This window comes from Lates calcarifer, linkage group LG6, assembly GCF_001640805.2.
Source record: "Lates calcarifer isolate ASB-BC8 linkage group LG6, TLL_Latcal_v3, whole genome shotgun sequence".
Taxonomy (NCBI): Eukaryota; Metazoa; Chordata; class Actinopteri; family Centropomidae; genus Lates; species Lates calcarifer.
Genome location: NC_066838.1, coordinates 10,382,683 through 10,401,669, shown reverse-complemented (window position 1 = coordinate 10,401,669; position 18,987 = coordinate 10,382,683). Strand labels below are relative to the sequence as shown.

At 39.7% G+C, this 18,987-nt stretch overlaps 1 protein-coding gene across 2 annotated transcripts; it reads right to left on the bottom strand.

Moving 5' to 3' along the window:
- Nucleotides 1-1,995: 1,995 nt before the first annotated feature.
- On the bottom strand, nt 1,996-12,035 carry LOC108891705 (large neutral amino acids transporter small subunit 1). Of its 2 annotated transcripts, none has more exons than XM_018688978.2 (11): nt 11,627-12,035; nt 10,438-10,968; nt 10,182-10,307; nt 8,279-8,384; nt 8,096-8,140; nt 7,388-7,511; nt 7,173-7,276; nt 6,823-6,919; nt 6,191-6,340; nt 4,632-4,806; nt 1,996-4,358 (listed from the first exon to the last, which is right to left on the bottom strand). In XM_018688978.2, the coding sequence occupies exons 1-11, from the start codon at nt 11,700-11,702 to the stop codon at nt 4,282-4,284; spliced, it is 1,611 nt and encodes a 536-aa protein (XP_018544494.1). In that variant the 5' UTR covers nt 11,703-12,035; the 3' UTR covers nt 1,996-4,281. The 2 variants fall into 2 exon arrangements, with proteins under 2 accessions (XP_018544494.1, XP_018544493.1); XM_018688977.2 differs by having other exon boundaries at nt 10,438-10,971; nt 11,627-12,034.
- Between the last annotated feature and the right edge of the window lie 6,952 nt (nt 12,036-18,987).

Here is an 18,987-nt window from a genome sequence, read left to right as displayed (position 1 = left end):
TCTCTCTCTCTCTCTCTCTCTCTCTCTCTCTCTCTCTCTCTCCATGATGATGATGACGCAGTGCCCCCTAGAGATGATTCATAAAGTCACCACAAAGACAGAAAAAATCTATTCATTACAGCTCAGTGACCTCAGTCAGAATGTTGGTGAGGTGTGATGCTGATATGTTTTAATGATAATAAAGGACATAAAAAGCCCTCGCTTCACCATTATTACCACTACAGAGGTGCCCTTGAGCAAGGCCTTCAATCCATAACTGTGGTTCTAGGGCAGCTGATCTTCTTGACACGAATGTGTCAAAAGGGTGTTCTTGAAAAAACATAGTACCCTGGTTTAATGAGTCTAAAAACTGAAATAGAACAATATCAGAAGAACTCAAGAACACTTGAGAAGTTACATCATGTGAGCAGATTAACCTGTAGATGCCAACAAATAAGGGGAAAAAAAAGCTTTTACATTGCATGGAGCTTTAAAGAGAGATGTTGTATGAACTTTTACTTGCTAACATGTCTAATTACAATTGTATGACAGCAGTGAGGTGTTGGTCCCGCTCTCTAGACTATTTTGCTCTCCCATTTATGTTCCTCTATCTCCATCTGCTGGTTATGTGTGGTAAGTTTCTTGTTCTAACATAAAAAACTATTAAACATGTACCTCCCACACTTTTTTCATATAAAAAAAAAGTTAGATACATGAAAAGAAAACATATCCCTGGTCCTAAATGTAATAACTCCCACCTCACGGCTCCTAAAACTAAACATTTATAGCAAGAAAGTCTATTATTGAGACCAAAAATCTAAACAACATTTTTCTCAAAAGAAGCTGAACAACTTTGCTAAAGGACAACAACTTGTTGAAAGACAAGAAAAGTCTTTGAACATCAAGTTTCTATTTCTTAATATTGTATATTTTTGTTTCAAGAACACGGTTTAAATCAGACCGAATGCTCAGGGGACAAGTCTATTTATTTCACTTCACTTGTGGAATTCTTCTTGTTTTATTAAAAAACATATTGTGAAGGCTCAATATGAACAACTAAATTATGTGAACAGATTGATGTTGATGATGTGTCTTACTGTGAAGTTGAGTCAGTTTCACCTCAACTGATGATAAATAATTGAAACTCCATGTTTCATATATAGTTTTGCCCAGGGGTTATTTTACAACACAGAAAGCTGGCAGTGTGTGAAATATATTTAAATCTGAAAAGAATTTTTATAAGACTAAAATGTGATTCAGCCATGCATGTACACAATTTAAGAAAGTATAATATGTTATAGTGTTATCTGACTGACGGCTGCTTTAAGAAATTATCTCTCATACCTGGTTTTATATTTTTACTGACAATAACACAAAGCTTCAATATTAGATTTGTCTCTAAACACTGCCCATTTGTGACCAGTAAAGCTGGGTTTTACCTTTATTATTGCACATCAAATGAACCATTAAAGTCTCTGTTTAGTTCCCTGCCTTTTTGTAAAGGGTATCAAAATACTCCATACGTCACTCGTGCAATATTGGCTCCTTGCCTGTCCAATCTCCCATCACTAATATCGTCTCCAGAAGCTCTGATACTGGTTCCATCAGCAGCCATCAGACCCTCTCATTTCCTCTTCAGGCGGATATGAGCTCTCCTGACAGTGCAGGCGTCAGCAGCATCATTGTCTGACAGGCAACAAACAAGACAAACAAGAAAGGACAGGGCGTTTCATACAGATCACTGCCCAGACGCTTGATGGCTGAAATGATAACGCCATTGGACAACATTTTGAGAAAATCCTGCTTGTGAAACATTCTCATTTGGATAGGAACTATCGTGTGTTCTGGGATCGCTTGTTCTATTTCAAACTGTTATCTGAGGAGAGGCTGCGGCTCGCCTTTTGTTAACTGATGCAAGTATATTAGGCCACTGCATTTCAACAGCAGCGAGGAATCAGATTTTAACCCTCAGAGGAAGACTTCTTTTGTTGGCTTTAAAAAAAACACCAAACCAAATTTTGAACAAAAATATTTTTATTATTACATGTACCTGCCATGGTCACTGACATACAACAGTTACAATAATTGACATAGGTACTTTCTGTTTGCAAGATTAAAAATATGCTATTAGAGTTATGTGTTTCTCTATAACATTTTATTAGGCAAATACCTTTAAAGGCATCATCAATTCATATATATATATGGTAATACACAGATCCAGTATGTTGTGCGTAACATAAAATATATGATGAGGCCAGCAGTAACCATATATCTTCATCTCAATCAATACTTTGTGTTTTTGGACACATGTGCTCTGTTTTAATTTAAACTAATTTGTTTGATAATGGACAAATACATTTTACTTCCTTCAAGCATTGTGCCGTTTGTTTGTTTTGCTCACAATTATCTGACTGGGATGAAGATTTTGAAAAAAGTACTTTCTCTTTTTTTTATGTAATAAACTGTGCCTTTTTCTAACTTCATATCAACTTCTTTTCCTTAAAATCTGTTGTAAACATTAGATGCTACGGGGGGACGCTGTGTGTCCCTCCCATTTTCATGGCAGCGTTTTTAAATTTTGATTGTTCATCATCCAATCCATCAACAAATAAGATGAGGTTGAAAAGCGCTCCTCTCTTAGGTCCAACGTATAGTAAATCTGTTGGACGTCATGTTTCACAGCATTATAGTATCAGTATTTTCCTCATTCTGCTGTCCCGCATTGTGAGAAACTGTCAAATCTTAAGCTCCATTCATGCTGGAGGAACCTCTTTCTGTTTTTTGTCTTCAATTATTATACATTCATTAGATTTGACAATGTCCCAGAAAACCTGGACTGTCAGCACGCAATGAATTGAGCAGAGGCTAACAATCCACATAACACTTGTTGATGTTTTTGATGTTTATGGGGACTGTCACTCTGTTCTGTGCAAAATCCAGAAATGTTTCCCAACCCACACACATTCCACCCTACTTCATTTTCCCCCTGAGACTTTTTTGCTCTTGGATCTTGATTGGACTGGGAAAGGGCATTCCAATAACTTTGGGAAAACCTTAGATATTTATTTAAAAAGCAGGGGGGTTATAGATACTTTAAAAAAAAAAAAAAAAAAAAAAAAAAAAAAAGCAAAGTTGATGTCACTCCATTTGCAACATTCATTTTGGTCTTACAGTGATGATAAAACAAAAAATTTTTAAAAAATGGAATATCAGCACTGACACAGCTGGCACAGATAATAGATACACGCATTACAAAACACTAACACTACAATGGAGTTTACTAAATACAGCCACTAGAATGACATCTATACAGATCTTCAGTTTTTTATAATAATGCCTCACAAACAGGTGCTGGTATCTGCTGTCATTTCATCAAATATCATCACACATGGAGCAAAGACACTGAAAATAAAATGATACAGGAACAGGCCTGCTTCACAGCAACATATCTTAAGGAAACATTACATACACTGTTTCATCTCAGTTTTAGTTTGTGCTTTAAGATAGTGCTGTGTGCTGCTGATTCATCTTACAAATGAATACAAAAAATACAAATATAGAAATCAATATTTATTTAACAGAAATATTAGCAGCCTATGTGTATGATCTAATCAGTGTTATGCTAGTAAACCACTTCCAACCTTCCTCCACCCCTGACTTTATTTATGCACTATATACTTAGTGTTTCTTATACAGGGCTTTAAAACTCATTCTATAAAACTGTAAACTATAATGAACTATGGGTAGTTTTGGTTGTTAGTGTTTAGTAAATGTAAAGAAAGTCAAAAATGTTTTCTTGCCCTAATAAACTACTCATTTGTACACTTCAGGCAAACAATAAACTTTAGGCCACTAGAGCATACTGTTTGGAGCCTCTAATGTGCTGTGTTTTCAGTATACAATTAATTATGTGCCTGTGACACCAAGATCAGAGCATGATTCTCCATTAACTAACATGCAACCTATAAGCATGTTCCAGCATTAAAGGAGTTGTACTTGTGAAACAGATTTAGAATGAAAGTAGCATAAAATCCTGGCTAAGATTTTACTATTTTAAACACTGCAGTGTTCATAAAATATGCCTACATACTTTGTACACAAGAGCATACACACATACATAAGCCCTCCTTTTCCAAGACTGACAGGCTGCTCTTGTATATACCAGTTTGTTCCAGAGTTACCTGCCTGGTTAGATAAAGATCATTTAAAAAAAAAAAAAAAGAATGAATGAATGTAAACATGTCAAGAACGTTGAGACAAAAATAGCAATTCAGTCCTTCATCTTGTTCAGCCTGTCCAATATTACTCAGCCGCCTCATGTTGCCCCTTCTCCTCAGGAACAGACATGAAGATCTTCTGACAGAACATGGTGAAGATTTCTGAGGAGAAACAACTACATCGCATTAGCCATGTCTGTTTTCCTTGAGCTAGGTCACTGCAGATCAAATGTTGACAGATTTTATTAAACATCGGCTCAGCACCTTGGTTCAAGTCCTTCACTCTGACTATGTAAACAAACTGAATGTATCAGTGGCGTTGCTCGAGCTGGTGCTCTCATGTGAATTTCATAATAAACTGTAATGAATGCTTCTCCCACCTTGCCTGAGCAAACAGACGAAGACACCATGAAAAAACAAACACGTCACACTCACCCAGCATCTTCTTGACCACATGGGGTTTCTTCCACTTGTAGCCCAGTAGGTACGCTGGGATGCCTGTGAGAATAATGCTGCTACCTACCAGGCACTCAAATGGAGCTGCCCAGAAGGACACGACGATCATGAAGACACAGCCCAAAACGAATGTTATAGGGATAAACAGATACACCTGAAGAAAGAAAATACAATAGATGAAGGCGTTTGTTCCGATTAAAACAGAGGATGGTGCATAAAATGTAATAATGATAATATTTGATCATATAAATATTAATCATATAAAAACATCACAGTTTGATTTCATAATAATGTGACTGTATGTTCTGTTCTTATGTGATAAGAAAGTTAAAAATGATACAATAAGTGCTTGAAGTTATTAGCCTTATTGGGATTTATTATCACATTCCCAGTTAGAACCAGCAGTAGCTAAGTACATTTAGTACTTTAATAAGCACCATACCTGGGAACAATTTTTATGATTATTGTACTTGAGTATTTCCATTTTCTGCTACTTTGTACTTCTACTCTACAATACAATTCGGCTACTTTACATATTCACATCAATAATACAAAAAATCTGAAATCACAAGTATACAGTAGTAGTAGTAAGTATAGTTAAAATTGCCTCCACCTTTATCTTCTGCAGTATTAAAGTAATTACACATTAATACATCAATGATTAGAGCAATACAAAGTTTTGGAATTCTAAAATGATCCATTCTGCATTATTACTATTTATTTATTTATAATGTGTGATTTACACTGTGGTTGTACTTTCTTTCACTACTGGTTAAAACCATACAGAACAGTACAACCTTTATGAAGTAATAACCATTACTTATTATTATTGCTGTGATGTGATTATATTGTCCTCTGTGCTTTTATTACATTTTAACAGGTCTGAATATACACATTATGAGAATGCAGTGCCTACTTTATTGAAATTTACTTATTATTATTGATTATTGAATTTTACACTAAAAAACTAAAAATACTAAATAAACAGCTACTGTAGCTAAGCATTGTGAGCTAATGAAGAGAAATGCACTGTTGTTCTGGCAGAAGCTAAATTTAGATGTAAAAAACTGACAATTGTCTTGTTTCACAAATGGTTTACACATGAAGAAGAAAGCTCCATTTGTTCCTTGTTAGACGTTCGTCTTATAAAACAAATGGGCTGAGAGCACTCAGGCTCAAAGGAGAGATGAAAGACTCTGACCAAGACCAAGGTAATGTTCCCATGATGAAAAAGAAACAAAGAGCCATGTATTTGTGCAAATACCGCTCCCATCCTGAAATCACAGTATGGTTCCACTTCCAACTAATAACAAGAGCAGTGATACAATAGTTGTTTCATTTAAAAAATAATAATAATAATAAAAAAATAGAGAAGGCTTTATGAAACCCAGAGACATGTTTATGTTTAAGGCAGACAGAGAGACTGGCTGAGGTTCTAGTAAAGCCAAGGTCTTACATCATGTGTATACCTTTCAGTGATTCTCAAATCCTTGAAAAATGACTTTTCACAGGTAGATCCACTGACATGGGTGCCCTACCTTAATGGGCCTTCTGAGGTCAGGCTTGGTAAAGCGCAGCCAGAGCATACCAGCAATGGCCATACCAACACACAGCCAGGTGAAGAAGCTGAAGAGATTGATGACAGAGAAGATGTCCTGGGAGATGGCATACATCATGGACAGAAAACACTGATATAAAGGAAAAGGAACACAAGATATTAGTCTTTCATACATAGCACATAAACACACACATTCTTCTCCTAAAATGTTTCAGAGGCCTCACCTCCAAATACACATCCCATGCATGTAAATGTGTGTAAATAATTCTTGTGCCCCACAATAAAAAGGGAATTTTGTTTATTAAAATTAACTTTAAAGATACTTCAGAAATATACCAAATATTCAGATTTATGATGAGTACTCTTTTTAGCTAATAATCAAATTGAATTGCTAGAAATCTGTTGATGCTATTGCAAATCATCTTGGGTCACACATAGAGATTATCAAAGGTCATATGTGATTTAATTCACCTTCATTTACTATAACCTTACTGGATGTCATCATAGGTTCTTGGGTTACTTTGACTCTAAAGGCTTCTAACGGTGATGATTATGATTTGTAGAGCACAAAAGTAACGGTCATGTTATCCCTGTAAGTAGCAGGAGTCTTACCGTAAAGATGAGGGACGGCACTGGTGTGAAAACGTCTGTGTGAACCAATCCCAGAGCAGCAGGGAGTTGACCCTCTCGAGCTCCAGCATAGAACAATCTAGAAGAGAAAAAGCTCTTTCATGGTTCATTTGTGATGAAATAGCTGTATAAAATTTCTAACCAATAACAGCCTCATATTTTAGAACAAATCCCTCTTACCCTCCTATCATATGAAACTTCACATCCCCCAAAATCAAGTATCCTTTTCTCAAAACATTATTCAAACTCATTATATAAACTTAAAATGTGTTGTATTAAAGTGGCAAAATGCAGTCAATATCAAATTTTACTCTCCATGTGTAAACACACACCGTGCTGAGGTGAAGAGGGATCCATTGACAGCTCCAAAACAGGACAGTCCCACAAAGACAGGAATCAGCCAGGACATGACACCGAGATGATACTCCCCAAAACTCTGCAAAACAGCATGGTCAGAGAGGGCAGCTCACGTTTGTAAAAATTAAAAAAGCATTTCTTCTGCATTTTGTGAAGTCTCACAACTTTATGACAGAAGTATGATGCTCACCACGGCAACAGCCTCGGACTCAATCATAACTTGAGGAGAGATGGTGGTGAAGTAGGCCAGGTTGGTCAGAACATACACCACTGTCACTATAGGCATGGATATGATGATAGACAGGGGAAGGTTCCTACAGAGAGAAATTATAGAGGTCATTTGACAAGCAAACCTTTTAACATCATGTTTTAATATCTGTTTTCTTAAATATTTGTTTCCGTTGCATTCATGAGATGAGTGATTTTGTGTTTAGTCTCATGCAATTCAATTGCAAACATGAATTTCATGTAATTTCATATGGTTAGTTGTGTACAGTGATCAGTTGTGCTAGATGATATAATATAGTATTTAAAAGCACAAGCATCACATGCACCCCTATAATAAAAAATAATATTTGAGGCATCATACAAGGGGTAGACAAAACAACTGGAATATCTGATCATGCAATCCAATCCAATGCAAGGCTATAATGTTCAGCTTTAGTCAATACTCTCTGGATTCAACTCTAACGCTGTTTTGTAAAGATGGTATTGTATTGGATTGCATTATACTTTATGGTATTCCTGTTCCTTTATCCAGCCCCTCTTAACTGTATTTCCATGCACCCAACGGAGGGTAGACAAGCTGAAACATGGGTGTGGGTAGTCATGCTGTTGGCAGATATTTACAGGAGAATCTGTACAATCCTCAACACAACCTTCATCACATTTAAGTCACCTCTCTGGATTGATCATCTCCTCGGTCACGTAATTCAGGTAGTTCCTAAAAGAAAAATAGAGAGTTCAACAGTATTTGTGGGATTGGAAAAAGACTGGGATTAATGTATATTGCACTGCAAAGCAACAAATCACTTCTATTTCTGGTCTGTAATTATATCAAAATAGGTCAGAAATGCCTCACCAGCCTCCAAAAGCAAAGAGACCGCTGTACAAAGCCAAGACAATGTTGTCAACCCCCATTTTGCTGCCTTCAAACGCCTTGTCTGGCATCAGGTACGGCACATCACCTGCACACAGAAAAAATAAGAAGTTAAGGACGACTGATTGAGAAACCTACCCCTCTCTGCACTAACAGCTTTGGTTCATAAAGGAGTTATGTGGTTTCATAGAGATTTAATGCATTTCTATTGAGGGATGCTGTCACTGTTTTATTTCTTGCATCTAGGACCAGTCTGTTGCCCCTGCCCCTTGACAGGCTTGACATTTTAAACCAGCAACTAGCCATGAGGGACTCTGTCTGAGCACTTTACCTCCAGGTTTGAGCATCTCCTTTGATGGACTGGAAACATAATGAGGTTCTGCCTCGCTGACATTTAAATATGAGCACAAATGTCTTTTGATAAGCAAACCTCAGTCCACCCATTTATTCACAGCGGCTACCTAAACCAGTGCATCATGCGGCCGTTCAGGAGGCTGTTTGTGTGTGTGTGTGTGTGTGTGTGTGTGTGTGTATGTGTGTTTGTGTGTGTTCAAAAGTGCTTGAAGTCTTGCCCCTGCGTGACTCTCTCCTCTACCTGTCGTTTTCAGATGGTAATGACTTCCCTTTCGGTGAGGCCTGTTACACACACATTATTTTCTCACTGAGTCCTCTGAAAGACCATAGTGTGACAACAGCCGGCAAGCCTCGCCGCCTAGTTTCCATGGTAACACAGTGAGGAGCACAATGGCAGTGGGCATGGCTTTGCAAAAGAGGCGAGTGGGGGGCGGCAGATGTAGCATGGAGCGAAGGATGGCCACTCTGTCCTGTCTTCCCGCGCTGGTTTATTTTGAATGACTGGAGCTGATTCAGTAACTTTGCTATTTCAGATTTGAAAAATCTATGCATTTTTCTGGTTATTCATGATGGAGTTGACATTTCATTTGAGAATCACATCAGTAGTGGTGGTCTCCCTCCATGTCTAAGGGATATGGAATGGAAGATTCACTTCATAATGTAATTCATTACTGCAGGAATAGAAATAGTCTCCAGTGTCTCATAATTTTCCACCATTTCCCGTATATGACTAAATATGTTCTATGTTGTTCAGTTAGATACACACTGTACACATGAGTCATGCATGAAACCAATTATGCTTGGCAGTGTTCAGCTTCAAAGCGCACCCTGCATACACACACATGCACATGGCTGCACACTTGCTTGGACTCAATTACATAGCTGCGGACAGACAAGCCTTGTGTTCAGACACAGCAACTGTGCAAACAAACTGAAAAGGAGGGCAGTCTGCTCGGTTGGGCTCATTAGTGTTAGTCAACAATTTGCTGATCATTAGGGATGAAAGAAATAAACCTCGGTCTCAGGCAGTGCTATTTCATACTGCTACACAATAGGATGAAATAATGATGACTATAACTCTGTAAAATCTACAAACTTCAATCTGAAAATTTATGCTTTTATTTTTAGTATTATTACTGCAATAAGCAACAATAAAAACAAGGGGGTGTCCCTTAGACTCAACACAACAGCAGTGTTTGTTGGGAGGGACAGAGGAGGGTTAGGGTTAGGGGTAAATGATACCAGTTAGTGAAACAGACTGAGCTGCAACATCCAGCTTGTAGTCATGCAGGTGATATGAAGCTGAGATATACAATTAGATTCTTTAATTAATGTGAGTTTATCACTGCTTTTGGCCTCTTTGTGTTTTGTAGACCTGTGGCCACAGAATAATATACAGCAAAGCACAGTTTTGCAAAGATCCCTGAAAGTGCCAGAGCATGATAAAGTATGAGCTGTAGAAAAATGATGCCTGGAGTTTTCAGAGCCGTTGTGGCTCTGTCTGTCAGTCTGTGAGTTAAGTGGGACTCACCTGTGAAAATCTGAATGAAGCCAAAGAGGATGATGATGATCAAGGCCAGCAACTTGGAGGCTGTGAACAAGTCCTGAACCTTGGTGGCCGCTCTCACACTGATACAGTTTACAAACGTAAGAGATGCTACAGGAGGTGGAAGATACAAACAGAACAGAATCAGGAATTGGAGGAATAATCACCTGGAATGAAGAGTTTTAAATATAAACATGTGCATTTCTTTCTATTGTACCCCCAGCCAGCAACCCCGACTCACTAAGACACAGGCAGGCAATGAGCTTGGCAGCACTGTCGGGCACAGCACAGTGTGGGTAGAGAGGTTTCAGGAGATAGGTAGCAAACACCAGCGACACCACATACTGCGACGATGGCCGAATGATGAGCATCTCCACCCACAGCTTCAGAAAGGCCGCCAGTTCGCCGTACACCTCCAAGATGTAAGTGTAGTCCCCCCCTGACTTAGCGATGGTCGTGCCCAGCTCGGCGTAGCACAGGGCACCCATGGTGGAGATGACCCCGCAGGCGGACCAGATGATCAGGGAGAGCCCAGCCGAGCCAGTCTCTTTGATCACACCCGTCGGAGTGACAAAGATGCCCGAGCCGATGATGGTTCCTATGATCATCCCCACGCCGTTGAAGAGGGTGATGCTGCGTTTGAGCTCGATTTTCTCCCCCTTGGCAGGCGGGCCGTTTGTGGGGCTTGTGGCCGTGGGGGCAGAGACCATGGGGGTAGATGGAGATGATGGCTGCTCCACAATAAGACCATCTTGGTCTGGGTCTGCTTCAGCTGCTGGAGGAGGGAGGACAGACAAGAGAGTCTCACATTTGATGTACAATTACTTTGCATTTCCAGTAACTGTTAGAAAAGTGGTAAAGTTATCTTTGAATTTCTCTTTGTTGAGACATTATAGTCACCAGTTCATTTTGACATAATGGTACAATATATGACTACACACATGACAAAACAGAAGCGAAATAGACATTTTTTTCTAATGGCAGTGCCTGAATGTGAGCATTCTGAATCAGCAATTTTGGTAAGAGATTTTGGTATGTGGTATGGGCTGTTTAAGAACAGGTCACACTGGCTCATCAGGGCTACTTTGAAAACCGGTTTCTCAAGAATTACATTTTATGTCCCTAATTTACCCCTCCCTCTGTTAATGTAAACACACACCACATGCATCGGGTAATTGTGTTTACTGGCCGGGTACAGGGTGAGGCACACAAGATCTGCCTTTGTACAATATTTGTCAAATTTCCTTACCTGTCACCTCAGATACCTGTCGCCATGACACACACACCCAAAACAGCGTGATGTGTCTCTATACCTACGACAGCCAGACTGTACTTTTGCATGGGGCATTGTTGCATCAGAGCGCATGGCGGATTAATGCAGCCCTGCACCATGTGGTGTCTACAGAAGTGTGAGCATGCACTGTACCTACCCCCCATCTTCTCCTGGCTCACCGCCTTGGCAACGCTCTCCCTGCTGCTCCGTGATTTCAGCTCCGGTTCAGCCATCTTCCCTCTCTGTCTGGGTCCCCTTGTCTTGTCTTTTTTTTCCCTTCTGTCCCCCTTTTCCTTCCTCCCTTTATCTCCCCAACCCTCTCCTGCCTGAATTTCCTGTCTCTCTCTCTCTCTGTCTCTCTGTCTCTCTCACACACATACACAAATCAGCCCCCCCTCACTCTCTCACTCTAACCCTCCCTGATTCGTCCACTCACACACACACATGGACACACACTCTCCTCTCCACTCGCACACACTGTCTTCGTCACTCAGACTGGAATTCATCTGACCCTGATCCTCTCTCTCTATCTCCCTCTTTCTGTCTCTCCCTCCCTCCCTCCCTCCACCCGTCAGTTTCTCCAGGATACAGCAGGGAGGAGCTGAACCTTTGTGATGCTGCTGCAGCGTGAGCCTACGCCCACTCCAAATGAATGATAGGATAGCTCAGAGGGGGAAGTAGGTTACCGGCAGGCGCCATTTGGAGAGAGGCCACCATGTGACACTATAATCCTGTGTGCTGCCTAATCCAGTGGTATACAGTATGTGGATGTGTGCCTTTGTGTGCTCTTATGTCAGAGTGTATTAGGAAGGATGCTGCAGGGCAGGTGCTCCCTCTAGTGGTGTCAACATGCAAAATCAAGAGTCTTTGTTCTTACCCCGTCATGCAGGAAGGTGACACCACAGAGGAAAGTGCAGTCCCGTGGGCCCTATTCAATACAGAATAATAATGATGAGGCTTGAGATATTTCCGTATCACCTTACATTCAGCCTCCACCTGATCAGTGAACTTCATGGTGACAAGGTTAGTTAGGTGTTCAGACAGGTCCTGACCTGCCCAGCACGACAATACAAATGTCTCAGGCTGCTCCATAATGAGGACGTTGTATTGTAAGTACAGATTTATACTGGTTGAAGAAATAATTCCACAGTCATAATCAGCATATAAGCATCTCAAATGTTTGAATTATTTCCAATGGCTTTCTCGAAATTGATGTGTAAATGTGCGAAGCAGTTCACAAAGAAAAAAGTGAATGAGGTTGTGTCATTATTCGTCGATTGTTTTTACATCCAAATTTTAGCCTCTAATGTCAGGTTGACTTGCGTGAATTTATTGCCTTAATGCACGTCACATTTTTAACCACTAGATGGCGACCTTAACATGTTTCAAGAGTTTTGTTTTTTAGGTCTTATAACTACATGGGTAAAAGTGCATTCCGAGAATGAGCCCCGTTCTGTTCACGCGTCAGTAACTGCTTGCATTACTATTAACGCTGACAATGTCGACCAGCGACTACCAAGCTCAGTTCTCATGAACGTCTCAGCTACAACGGTGAGGCGCTGATCGACGCTGGAATTACCCAGGGCACTTTCTGCCACGAGTCCGGGGACTTTCCCCTGGGCGGATAGAGGGAGAAACTAGGTTCTCTGCTTGTAGCCCAGAGAGCAAGCCTTCTGAATGCCCGGATGTGACATGGCAGACACGAAGTATATATAGGGTCCTGGTTGTAGTCAATCACTATCATGGTGTCAGAGAAGTTTCGCGGTATAATGTTAATCTTATAAAATGTTAATCGTAGTGTGGAAAGCTCAGCCTCGTCTTACAAAGCTCATCTGTGTGGTTTGTAAGAAGCTGGTTCTTGAATTAAACAGTTCAAAACAGCGGAGGATCATGGGAAACTTTAAAGGCATAGCAGCCAAATAAATCGCTACCATAACTGATACCCGTTACAGACCTTGTTTGTCTATACGGTGCTTTGCAACCACCATAGAAAAAAATGGAGATCATACCCCGTTAAGTATGACTGACTGTCTCCCATTAACGAGATCTCACAACATAATGTAGAGTAATGGGAACGCTTCAGAACTTGCCTGAGAATCATCCAATTTTAAGATTTATTCAGTATCAAAGAAATTCTTTGGCAGTTGTCAGTATATCCAATGATACACAGCAAAATGTAACCGATAATAGTTCATTCGGCATACGTAACTTACCAAAACGAGTAAAAAAAAAAAAAAAAGTATAGCGCAGCAGAAAATATAAATCTTAAGTACAAATAATGGAAACTGTGCTTAAGTACAGGACTTTTCACCAATGCTTCAAATTGATTAGTCTGATGGTATTTCTTGAAAATTTTAGCAAATTATTCTAACTGCTCACGATCTGTCTTGGTTCTCAATGCTAGAAGTAATATATTTTATCGTGTGTTTTTACCAGGAGGAAATAACCAGGATATGGCATTGTCTGTTTTATTTTAACTTGTTATTTTTAAATTCTTGATTTAAAATTGATGTTTTCAAAAAATGTATTTAATCTTATCTCTACTTCTCTCTATCCCAGCATGCCATCACAGCTCCTATTGCATTGTTTTATAAATATGATTCAAATAGAAATTTGATTAGAGAGAAAATTATATCAGAAGTTGTCACAATAAAGTAACACTCTTTATACAATGTTTGTGACACCTCCTTCATTACGAGGTTGTCTTATACGACAGCCTATTTCTATATGTGCTTTATCACATGCCAGGCCTATTGTGGTTGGAGGCTGATTGCAGAGGGCACATGTGCCAACCACTTCAGGAAAAACCTGAGCAACACGAGCCAAAAACCACCCCAGCAGGGCAGCACCCCATGAGGGTGACATGAGCTGCCCCACTGGAGAAGCCAGAGGGCGCCACTGGTGGATGTGATGCTCCATGGCCTGAAATCACCTGCAAAATATGAGGTGGAGCACAACACCAAAACCCAACCCAGACCACTCTCCACCCACCTCTATCTCTATCATTCATTTCAAATGTACTTTCTTGCACAATAAATGGCATTCACACAACAAATGGTTAGAGACAACACAATGTCAGTGTTTACGGAGAACCACAACAAAAAACATTTACTAAAGCATTGCTCTTAAGTAAGTTTTGAGGTACCTGTACGAATATTCCCATGATAGACTGTATTGTTGAGGCTATTCAGCAATTACTGCTCAAAAATAGATTGCTTGCATGATTGCACTGATATGAAAATTACACCCAAAATGTTGCACCAATATGATGGCACATTAATTACTGCCTGCACCAACAGGGATGACAGATGATGATGGAAAGACAGGTCGTGCTGCAGCCCACACAGGACTGTCAGCAGTGTGGAATTCTTTTCAGGCAGCACTGTGGCAGTCAGCTTTTTACAGTGAGGCTTATTGGATGAATCTGCTGTGAGAAAAATCCATGAGTTTACATGTCTTCTACATTTAAGTTGAAGCCTGTATTCAGCTTCCTCAGTATCTGCTTGAAGGTAACAATATGTGAAATGTGGACAGGTATTTTTTAGACAGAGTTTAAAAATAGGTGTGGAGGAAGAAATTGAGATCCTGACCTAGGTAAAAGTAACAATTCCACGATGGAAAACACTTCATTATAAGTAAAAGCCAATTATTCAAATTAAAACGCATTAGTATTGTAAGTAATCAAATGTAGGAGTGTGACATTATTAGTGAGTAAACAGTATTTTAATGTTATAGCTAGTCCCGGTGGAGCTGACATTATACTGTAGGTGATTTCACTCTAAATTACAGCAGTGTGTCATAATTATCATACTATATTCCAACATTGCCTCCTTGTATCTCTATTTTTAGAGAGTTTGGCCTTTACAAGAAGTAGAAATGTCACAGCATTAAAACAGTGCTGTGACAGTTTTTAACATTGTAGGTGCAGAAAAGTTGATATTTTGAGTTTTTTCCCTCCACATTAGTGACATTTTAAGAGCTTATGTCATTACTCATGTTGAACATAGCATCTTAGCCTGTAATATCGCCACTAACTGCAGGAGTCAAATGAATGTAGTGGAAGAGAAAAGTAAAATATTTCTGAGATGCTGTGGAGTAAACAGCAGTGCCTCAAAAGTTACAGTGAGTAGAGTACTGAGCACATGGCGACATCACTGTGAAACAAAAATATCCGCCCTGGTCCTGACTGAGACCATTTTTACCATGTGTTAAAATATATCAGAGATCTTTGAGTGACTCTCCTCTCTCTCTGTCAATCATTTTCATTAGTCCAAATAACCATATATTCCTTTTTCTAATATACGATCTCTTGACCTGTGTCTGCATGCATGCTGATTTCCTATTCCGATTTTATGTCCTTTTCCATTTTTTCTTGAATTGCCTTTATTTATTTTTGGCATGACTATTTTTACTGCTCTTCATTGTTCTCTTGTTGCTTTTCCCTTCCGGCTCTCTTCACACTTACAGTCTTCTCGTATCTGTAATCGTATTTCACAGGCTGCTTCAGTCTTCTTGGTTTTCACCTTTTAACCCTATCATGTTCCTAATCTTTTTTCCTGGCAATGTCGCTTTTCTTTCCATTCTTTTACTCTTCTATCCTTCATTTTTTCACCATAAATATTTTTCCTTTTTTTTTGCTGTTACTTTTGAAGACCTGAATGAGAAGCACAACACCAGAGTCTGGGTCTTGAAGTAATTTGCTCTAATTATAATAAATCCTCAAGTTTACATTTCCTTCAGGACAGGTTGTAATTGAGATATTACACATATTCTACATGGCCTAAATAATGTTTTACACATAAACACTACAGTGGTTGTTGAAATTCTCAATTCAAAACCATGGAGTTTAACATACTGCTATGACAGCCTCCTCTTTTAAGACCTTCCACAATATTGTGGAAGCTGACTGCAGGGACTTGCTCCTGCTCAGCCTCGATAGCATTACAGAAGTCAGACACTGACGTTGGCTCGCAGTAAGTGTTCCACTTCATCCCAAATGTGTTGGATGAGGCTGATGTCAGGGCTCTGTGCAGGCCAGTCAAGTTCTCTCTCTCTTATAATATTTCTCTTTTTTCCCTTTGAGACATAAAAAAGGAAGCACACACTGGCACGAACTGAAGGAACATAGATACAAAGACATATACAAGGAACAAGACAAAGCAGACCGAGAGTTAAATCAGTGCAGATGTACAGTTATGTATGTTGATAGGAGTAATATTTGTGTCATTTGGAATGAATGGGTGTGTATGTGATGGTGTGCTCCTTGTATGTGTGCAGTATATGAGCAGAATTTGCAGAGGGGCATTGTCATGTTGAAACAGGAAAAAAAGACCCAGAATTGAATGCAAATAAATGATAATGGGTGTCCAAATACTTTTGGCCATATGGTGTAGATGCAGTTTTTTCCTGCAGTGTCTCTTAACCCTTAACTCTTAACTATATTCGTCTTGTTTTTCTCATTGCCTCTACCTAGAGCAGTAGGATTGTTCACATATTTTTCGTTCATTGTTCACATCACATGTACATGTACTACAACCTCACCCACGCTCTCCTACAGCACATGCTGGCACCCTACAGGTTTGCATCTACTCATTTTTTATTCCCTCATTTTTCTTTCCTCTCCCCCACATTTTTTTTGTCCTGTATTTCATCGTGCCAATTTACCGTCTCTCCACTCTTCAAAGAACATCCACCTCCTGTTTCCATCACCCACCGACATTCCGCTCTGTTTCATATTTCTTTTCATCAGTCTTTTCATCTGGCCTCCTCCACAAAAACCATCATGCATATCCGTCTGATAATGCCACTCGGCAAGATGATGATGCTGCAAATTGGGGTTATTTCCCCCTCCTCTCCCTACTCTTTTTCTCCATTGCTTCTGTACCTCTCTGAACAGTATATCTCCGTTTTTTATCATCTCCACATCCTCTTGGACCTCTCTATTACTCTGTGGTTGGTCAAGTGTTTTTTTTTTTTGTCTGGCCAGACACTATCCAAATGGTGACTCAGTATATTTAATTAGTTAACTGTGATCTGTTCTACTTTTCAGTAAATGAGTGCAAATATCCAAAGGTTGTTTTTAAATGATCTGAAGCTTGCTAAGCAGGGACGCAATTTTGTACTTCTGTTTTAGTCTTCATCATTTTTGAAATCTCTATGGTTACAAAGCCATTAAGTGCCCTAATAAAAAGACTTGAAACAGCTAGTAGAAGGAGAAGATGTGCATACTGCTGTGTCTTCACACTTACTCAGTGCTGCACAGATGCACCATGTATTTAAAGACAAATTTTCTTATCTGCACTGAAACCCCAGAATCCCTCCCTCCCTTTATTAGCAGGAAGTTCCAGTTTACATAAGGCGAAATATCATCACCTCTGTTTTACTCAGATCTAGACTCGCTAAACTGAAGCCATCTATAAAAAAAAAACAGTTAATTGTTTGTGAGCCGATGCACTCCTCCGCTTGCATGTGTGTCATCTGCTGCTGATACGAACGTGTGGCCAATGAAAGCAGGCAGCGGAGCCCATCTGATAAGACAGATGAAACGCCTTCTAATTCCAGAAATATATTTTGTGCCTTGGGCCGTCAGTAATCCTTCCTTGATCAACTGTCACTAAGCTGGCCCGGAAAATGCTAGAAGACATGTAACTGTACCGTTCACTGCATTCTCTGAATCCTCAACTCCAAACTCCTGCCTCCTCTTCCTCCTTCCTCCATCCGTCCTTCTGTTGCCCTATAGCTTATCACAAATCTTTCCACTGTGTGTGTGAGTGTGTGTGTGAGTGTGTATGTGAGTTACACTTGAGGAAATCAGAGCTCAAGGCTTTCTGCTTGGGTTTGCTTCCCTTCAGTGTCAATGCGCTCTGACAGTTGACCCTGATTTTCCTCTGCCAGCGTGTCCCCATCTCTTCTTCTCCCTCTTCCTTTTCTAATTTTTCTCTCTCTAGCCTGTACGTCCCCTCACCTTATCCTCCAACTATTCTAACAGCTTATTCTTAATTACACACAAGATACAAACACATACACGAGTTTCTAATTGATTAAATAGCAGCACGGTGACACTCAGGTGCATTAACATCAGAGACGGAAATGCGTCTGCTAATGGGTGCCAAACATCACAAATGGCATCCATTTACAGGCAATTAATCCACACCATATTGACTGTCTTCTCCTGAGTCCATCTTACATTCATTAGTGTCTGCTCAGTCTGTTGTGAAAATACACTTTTCTCTGCACAATTTCCACTAAGAAACTGTTCAAAATGACATAATGGCATCAACATATTGTAGCTACTCACTGAGAGACTGAAAATATATTTTTGATTGTGGAAGACCTGACTTGATGCTTGAAATTTAAACATTCACACTGGAACAAGATATGTTTTTAGCACATATAGCTAGCAGTTGTTTTGGCCTTTGACATCCCTGCAGAAGTCCCACTCACATAGAGGAGAAAATAGCAGCAGGTAAGGATTAGGGTGTGAGATCTGTAGAGGCAGGAAAATCTTTCTCCATGAGA

Excerpts from the sequence above, each read along its gene's own strand:
- LOC108891705 (XM_018688977.2), bottom strand. The coding sequence starts at position 11,702 with ATGGCTGAACCGGAGCTGAAATCACGGAGCAGCAGGGAGAGCGTTGCC. Across the intron at positions 8,141-8,278 it reads CTCTTTGCTTTTGGAGGCTG|GAACTACCTGAATTACGTGA; the intron begins GTGAGGCATTTC and ends TTTTTCTTTTAG. Across the intron at positions 6,341-6,822 it reads TGCCGTCCCTCATCTTTACG|TGTTTTCTGTCCATGATGTA; the intron begins GTAAGACTCCTG and ends CCTTTATATCAG.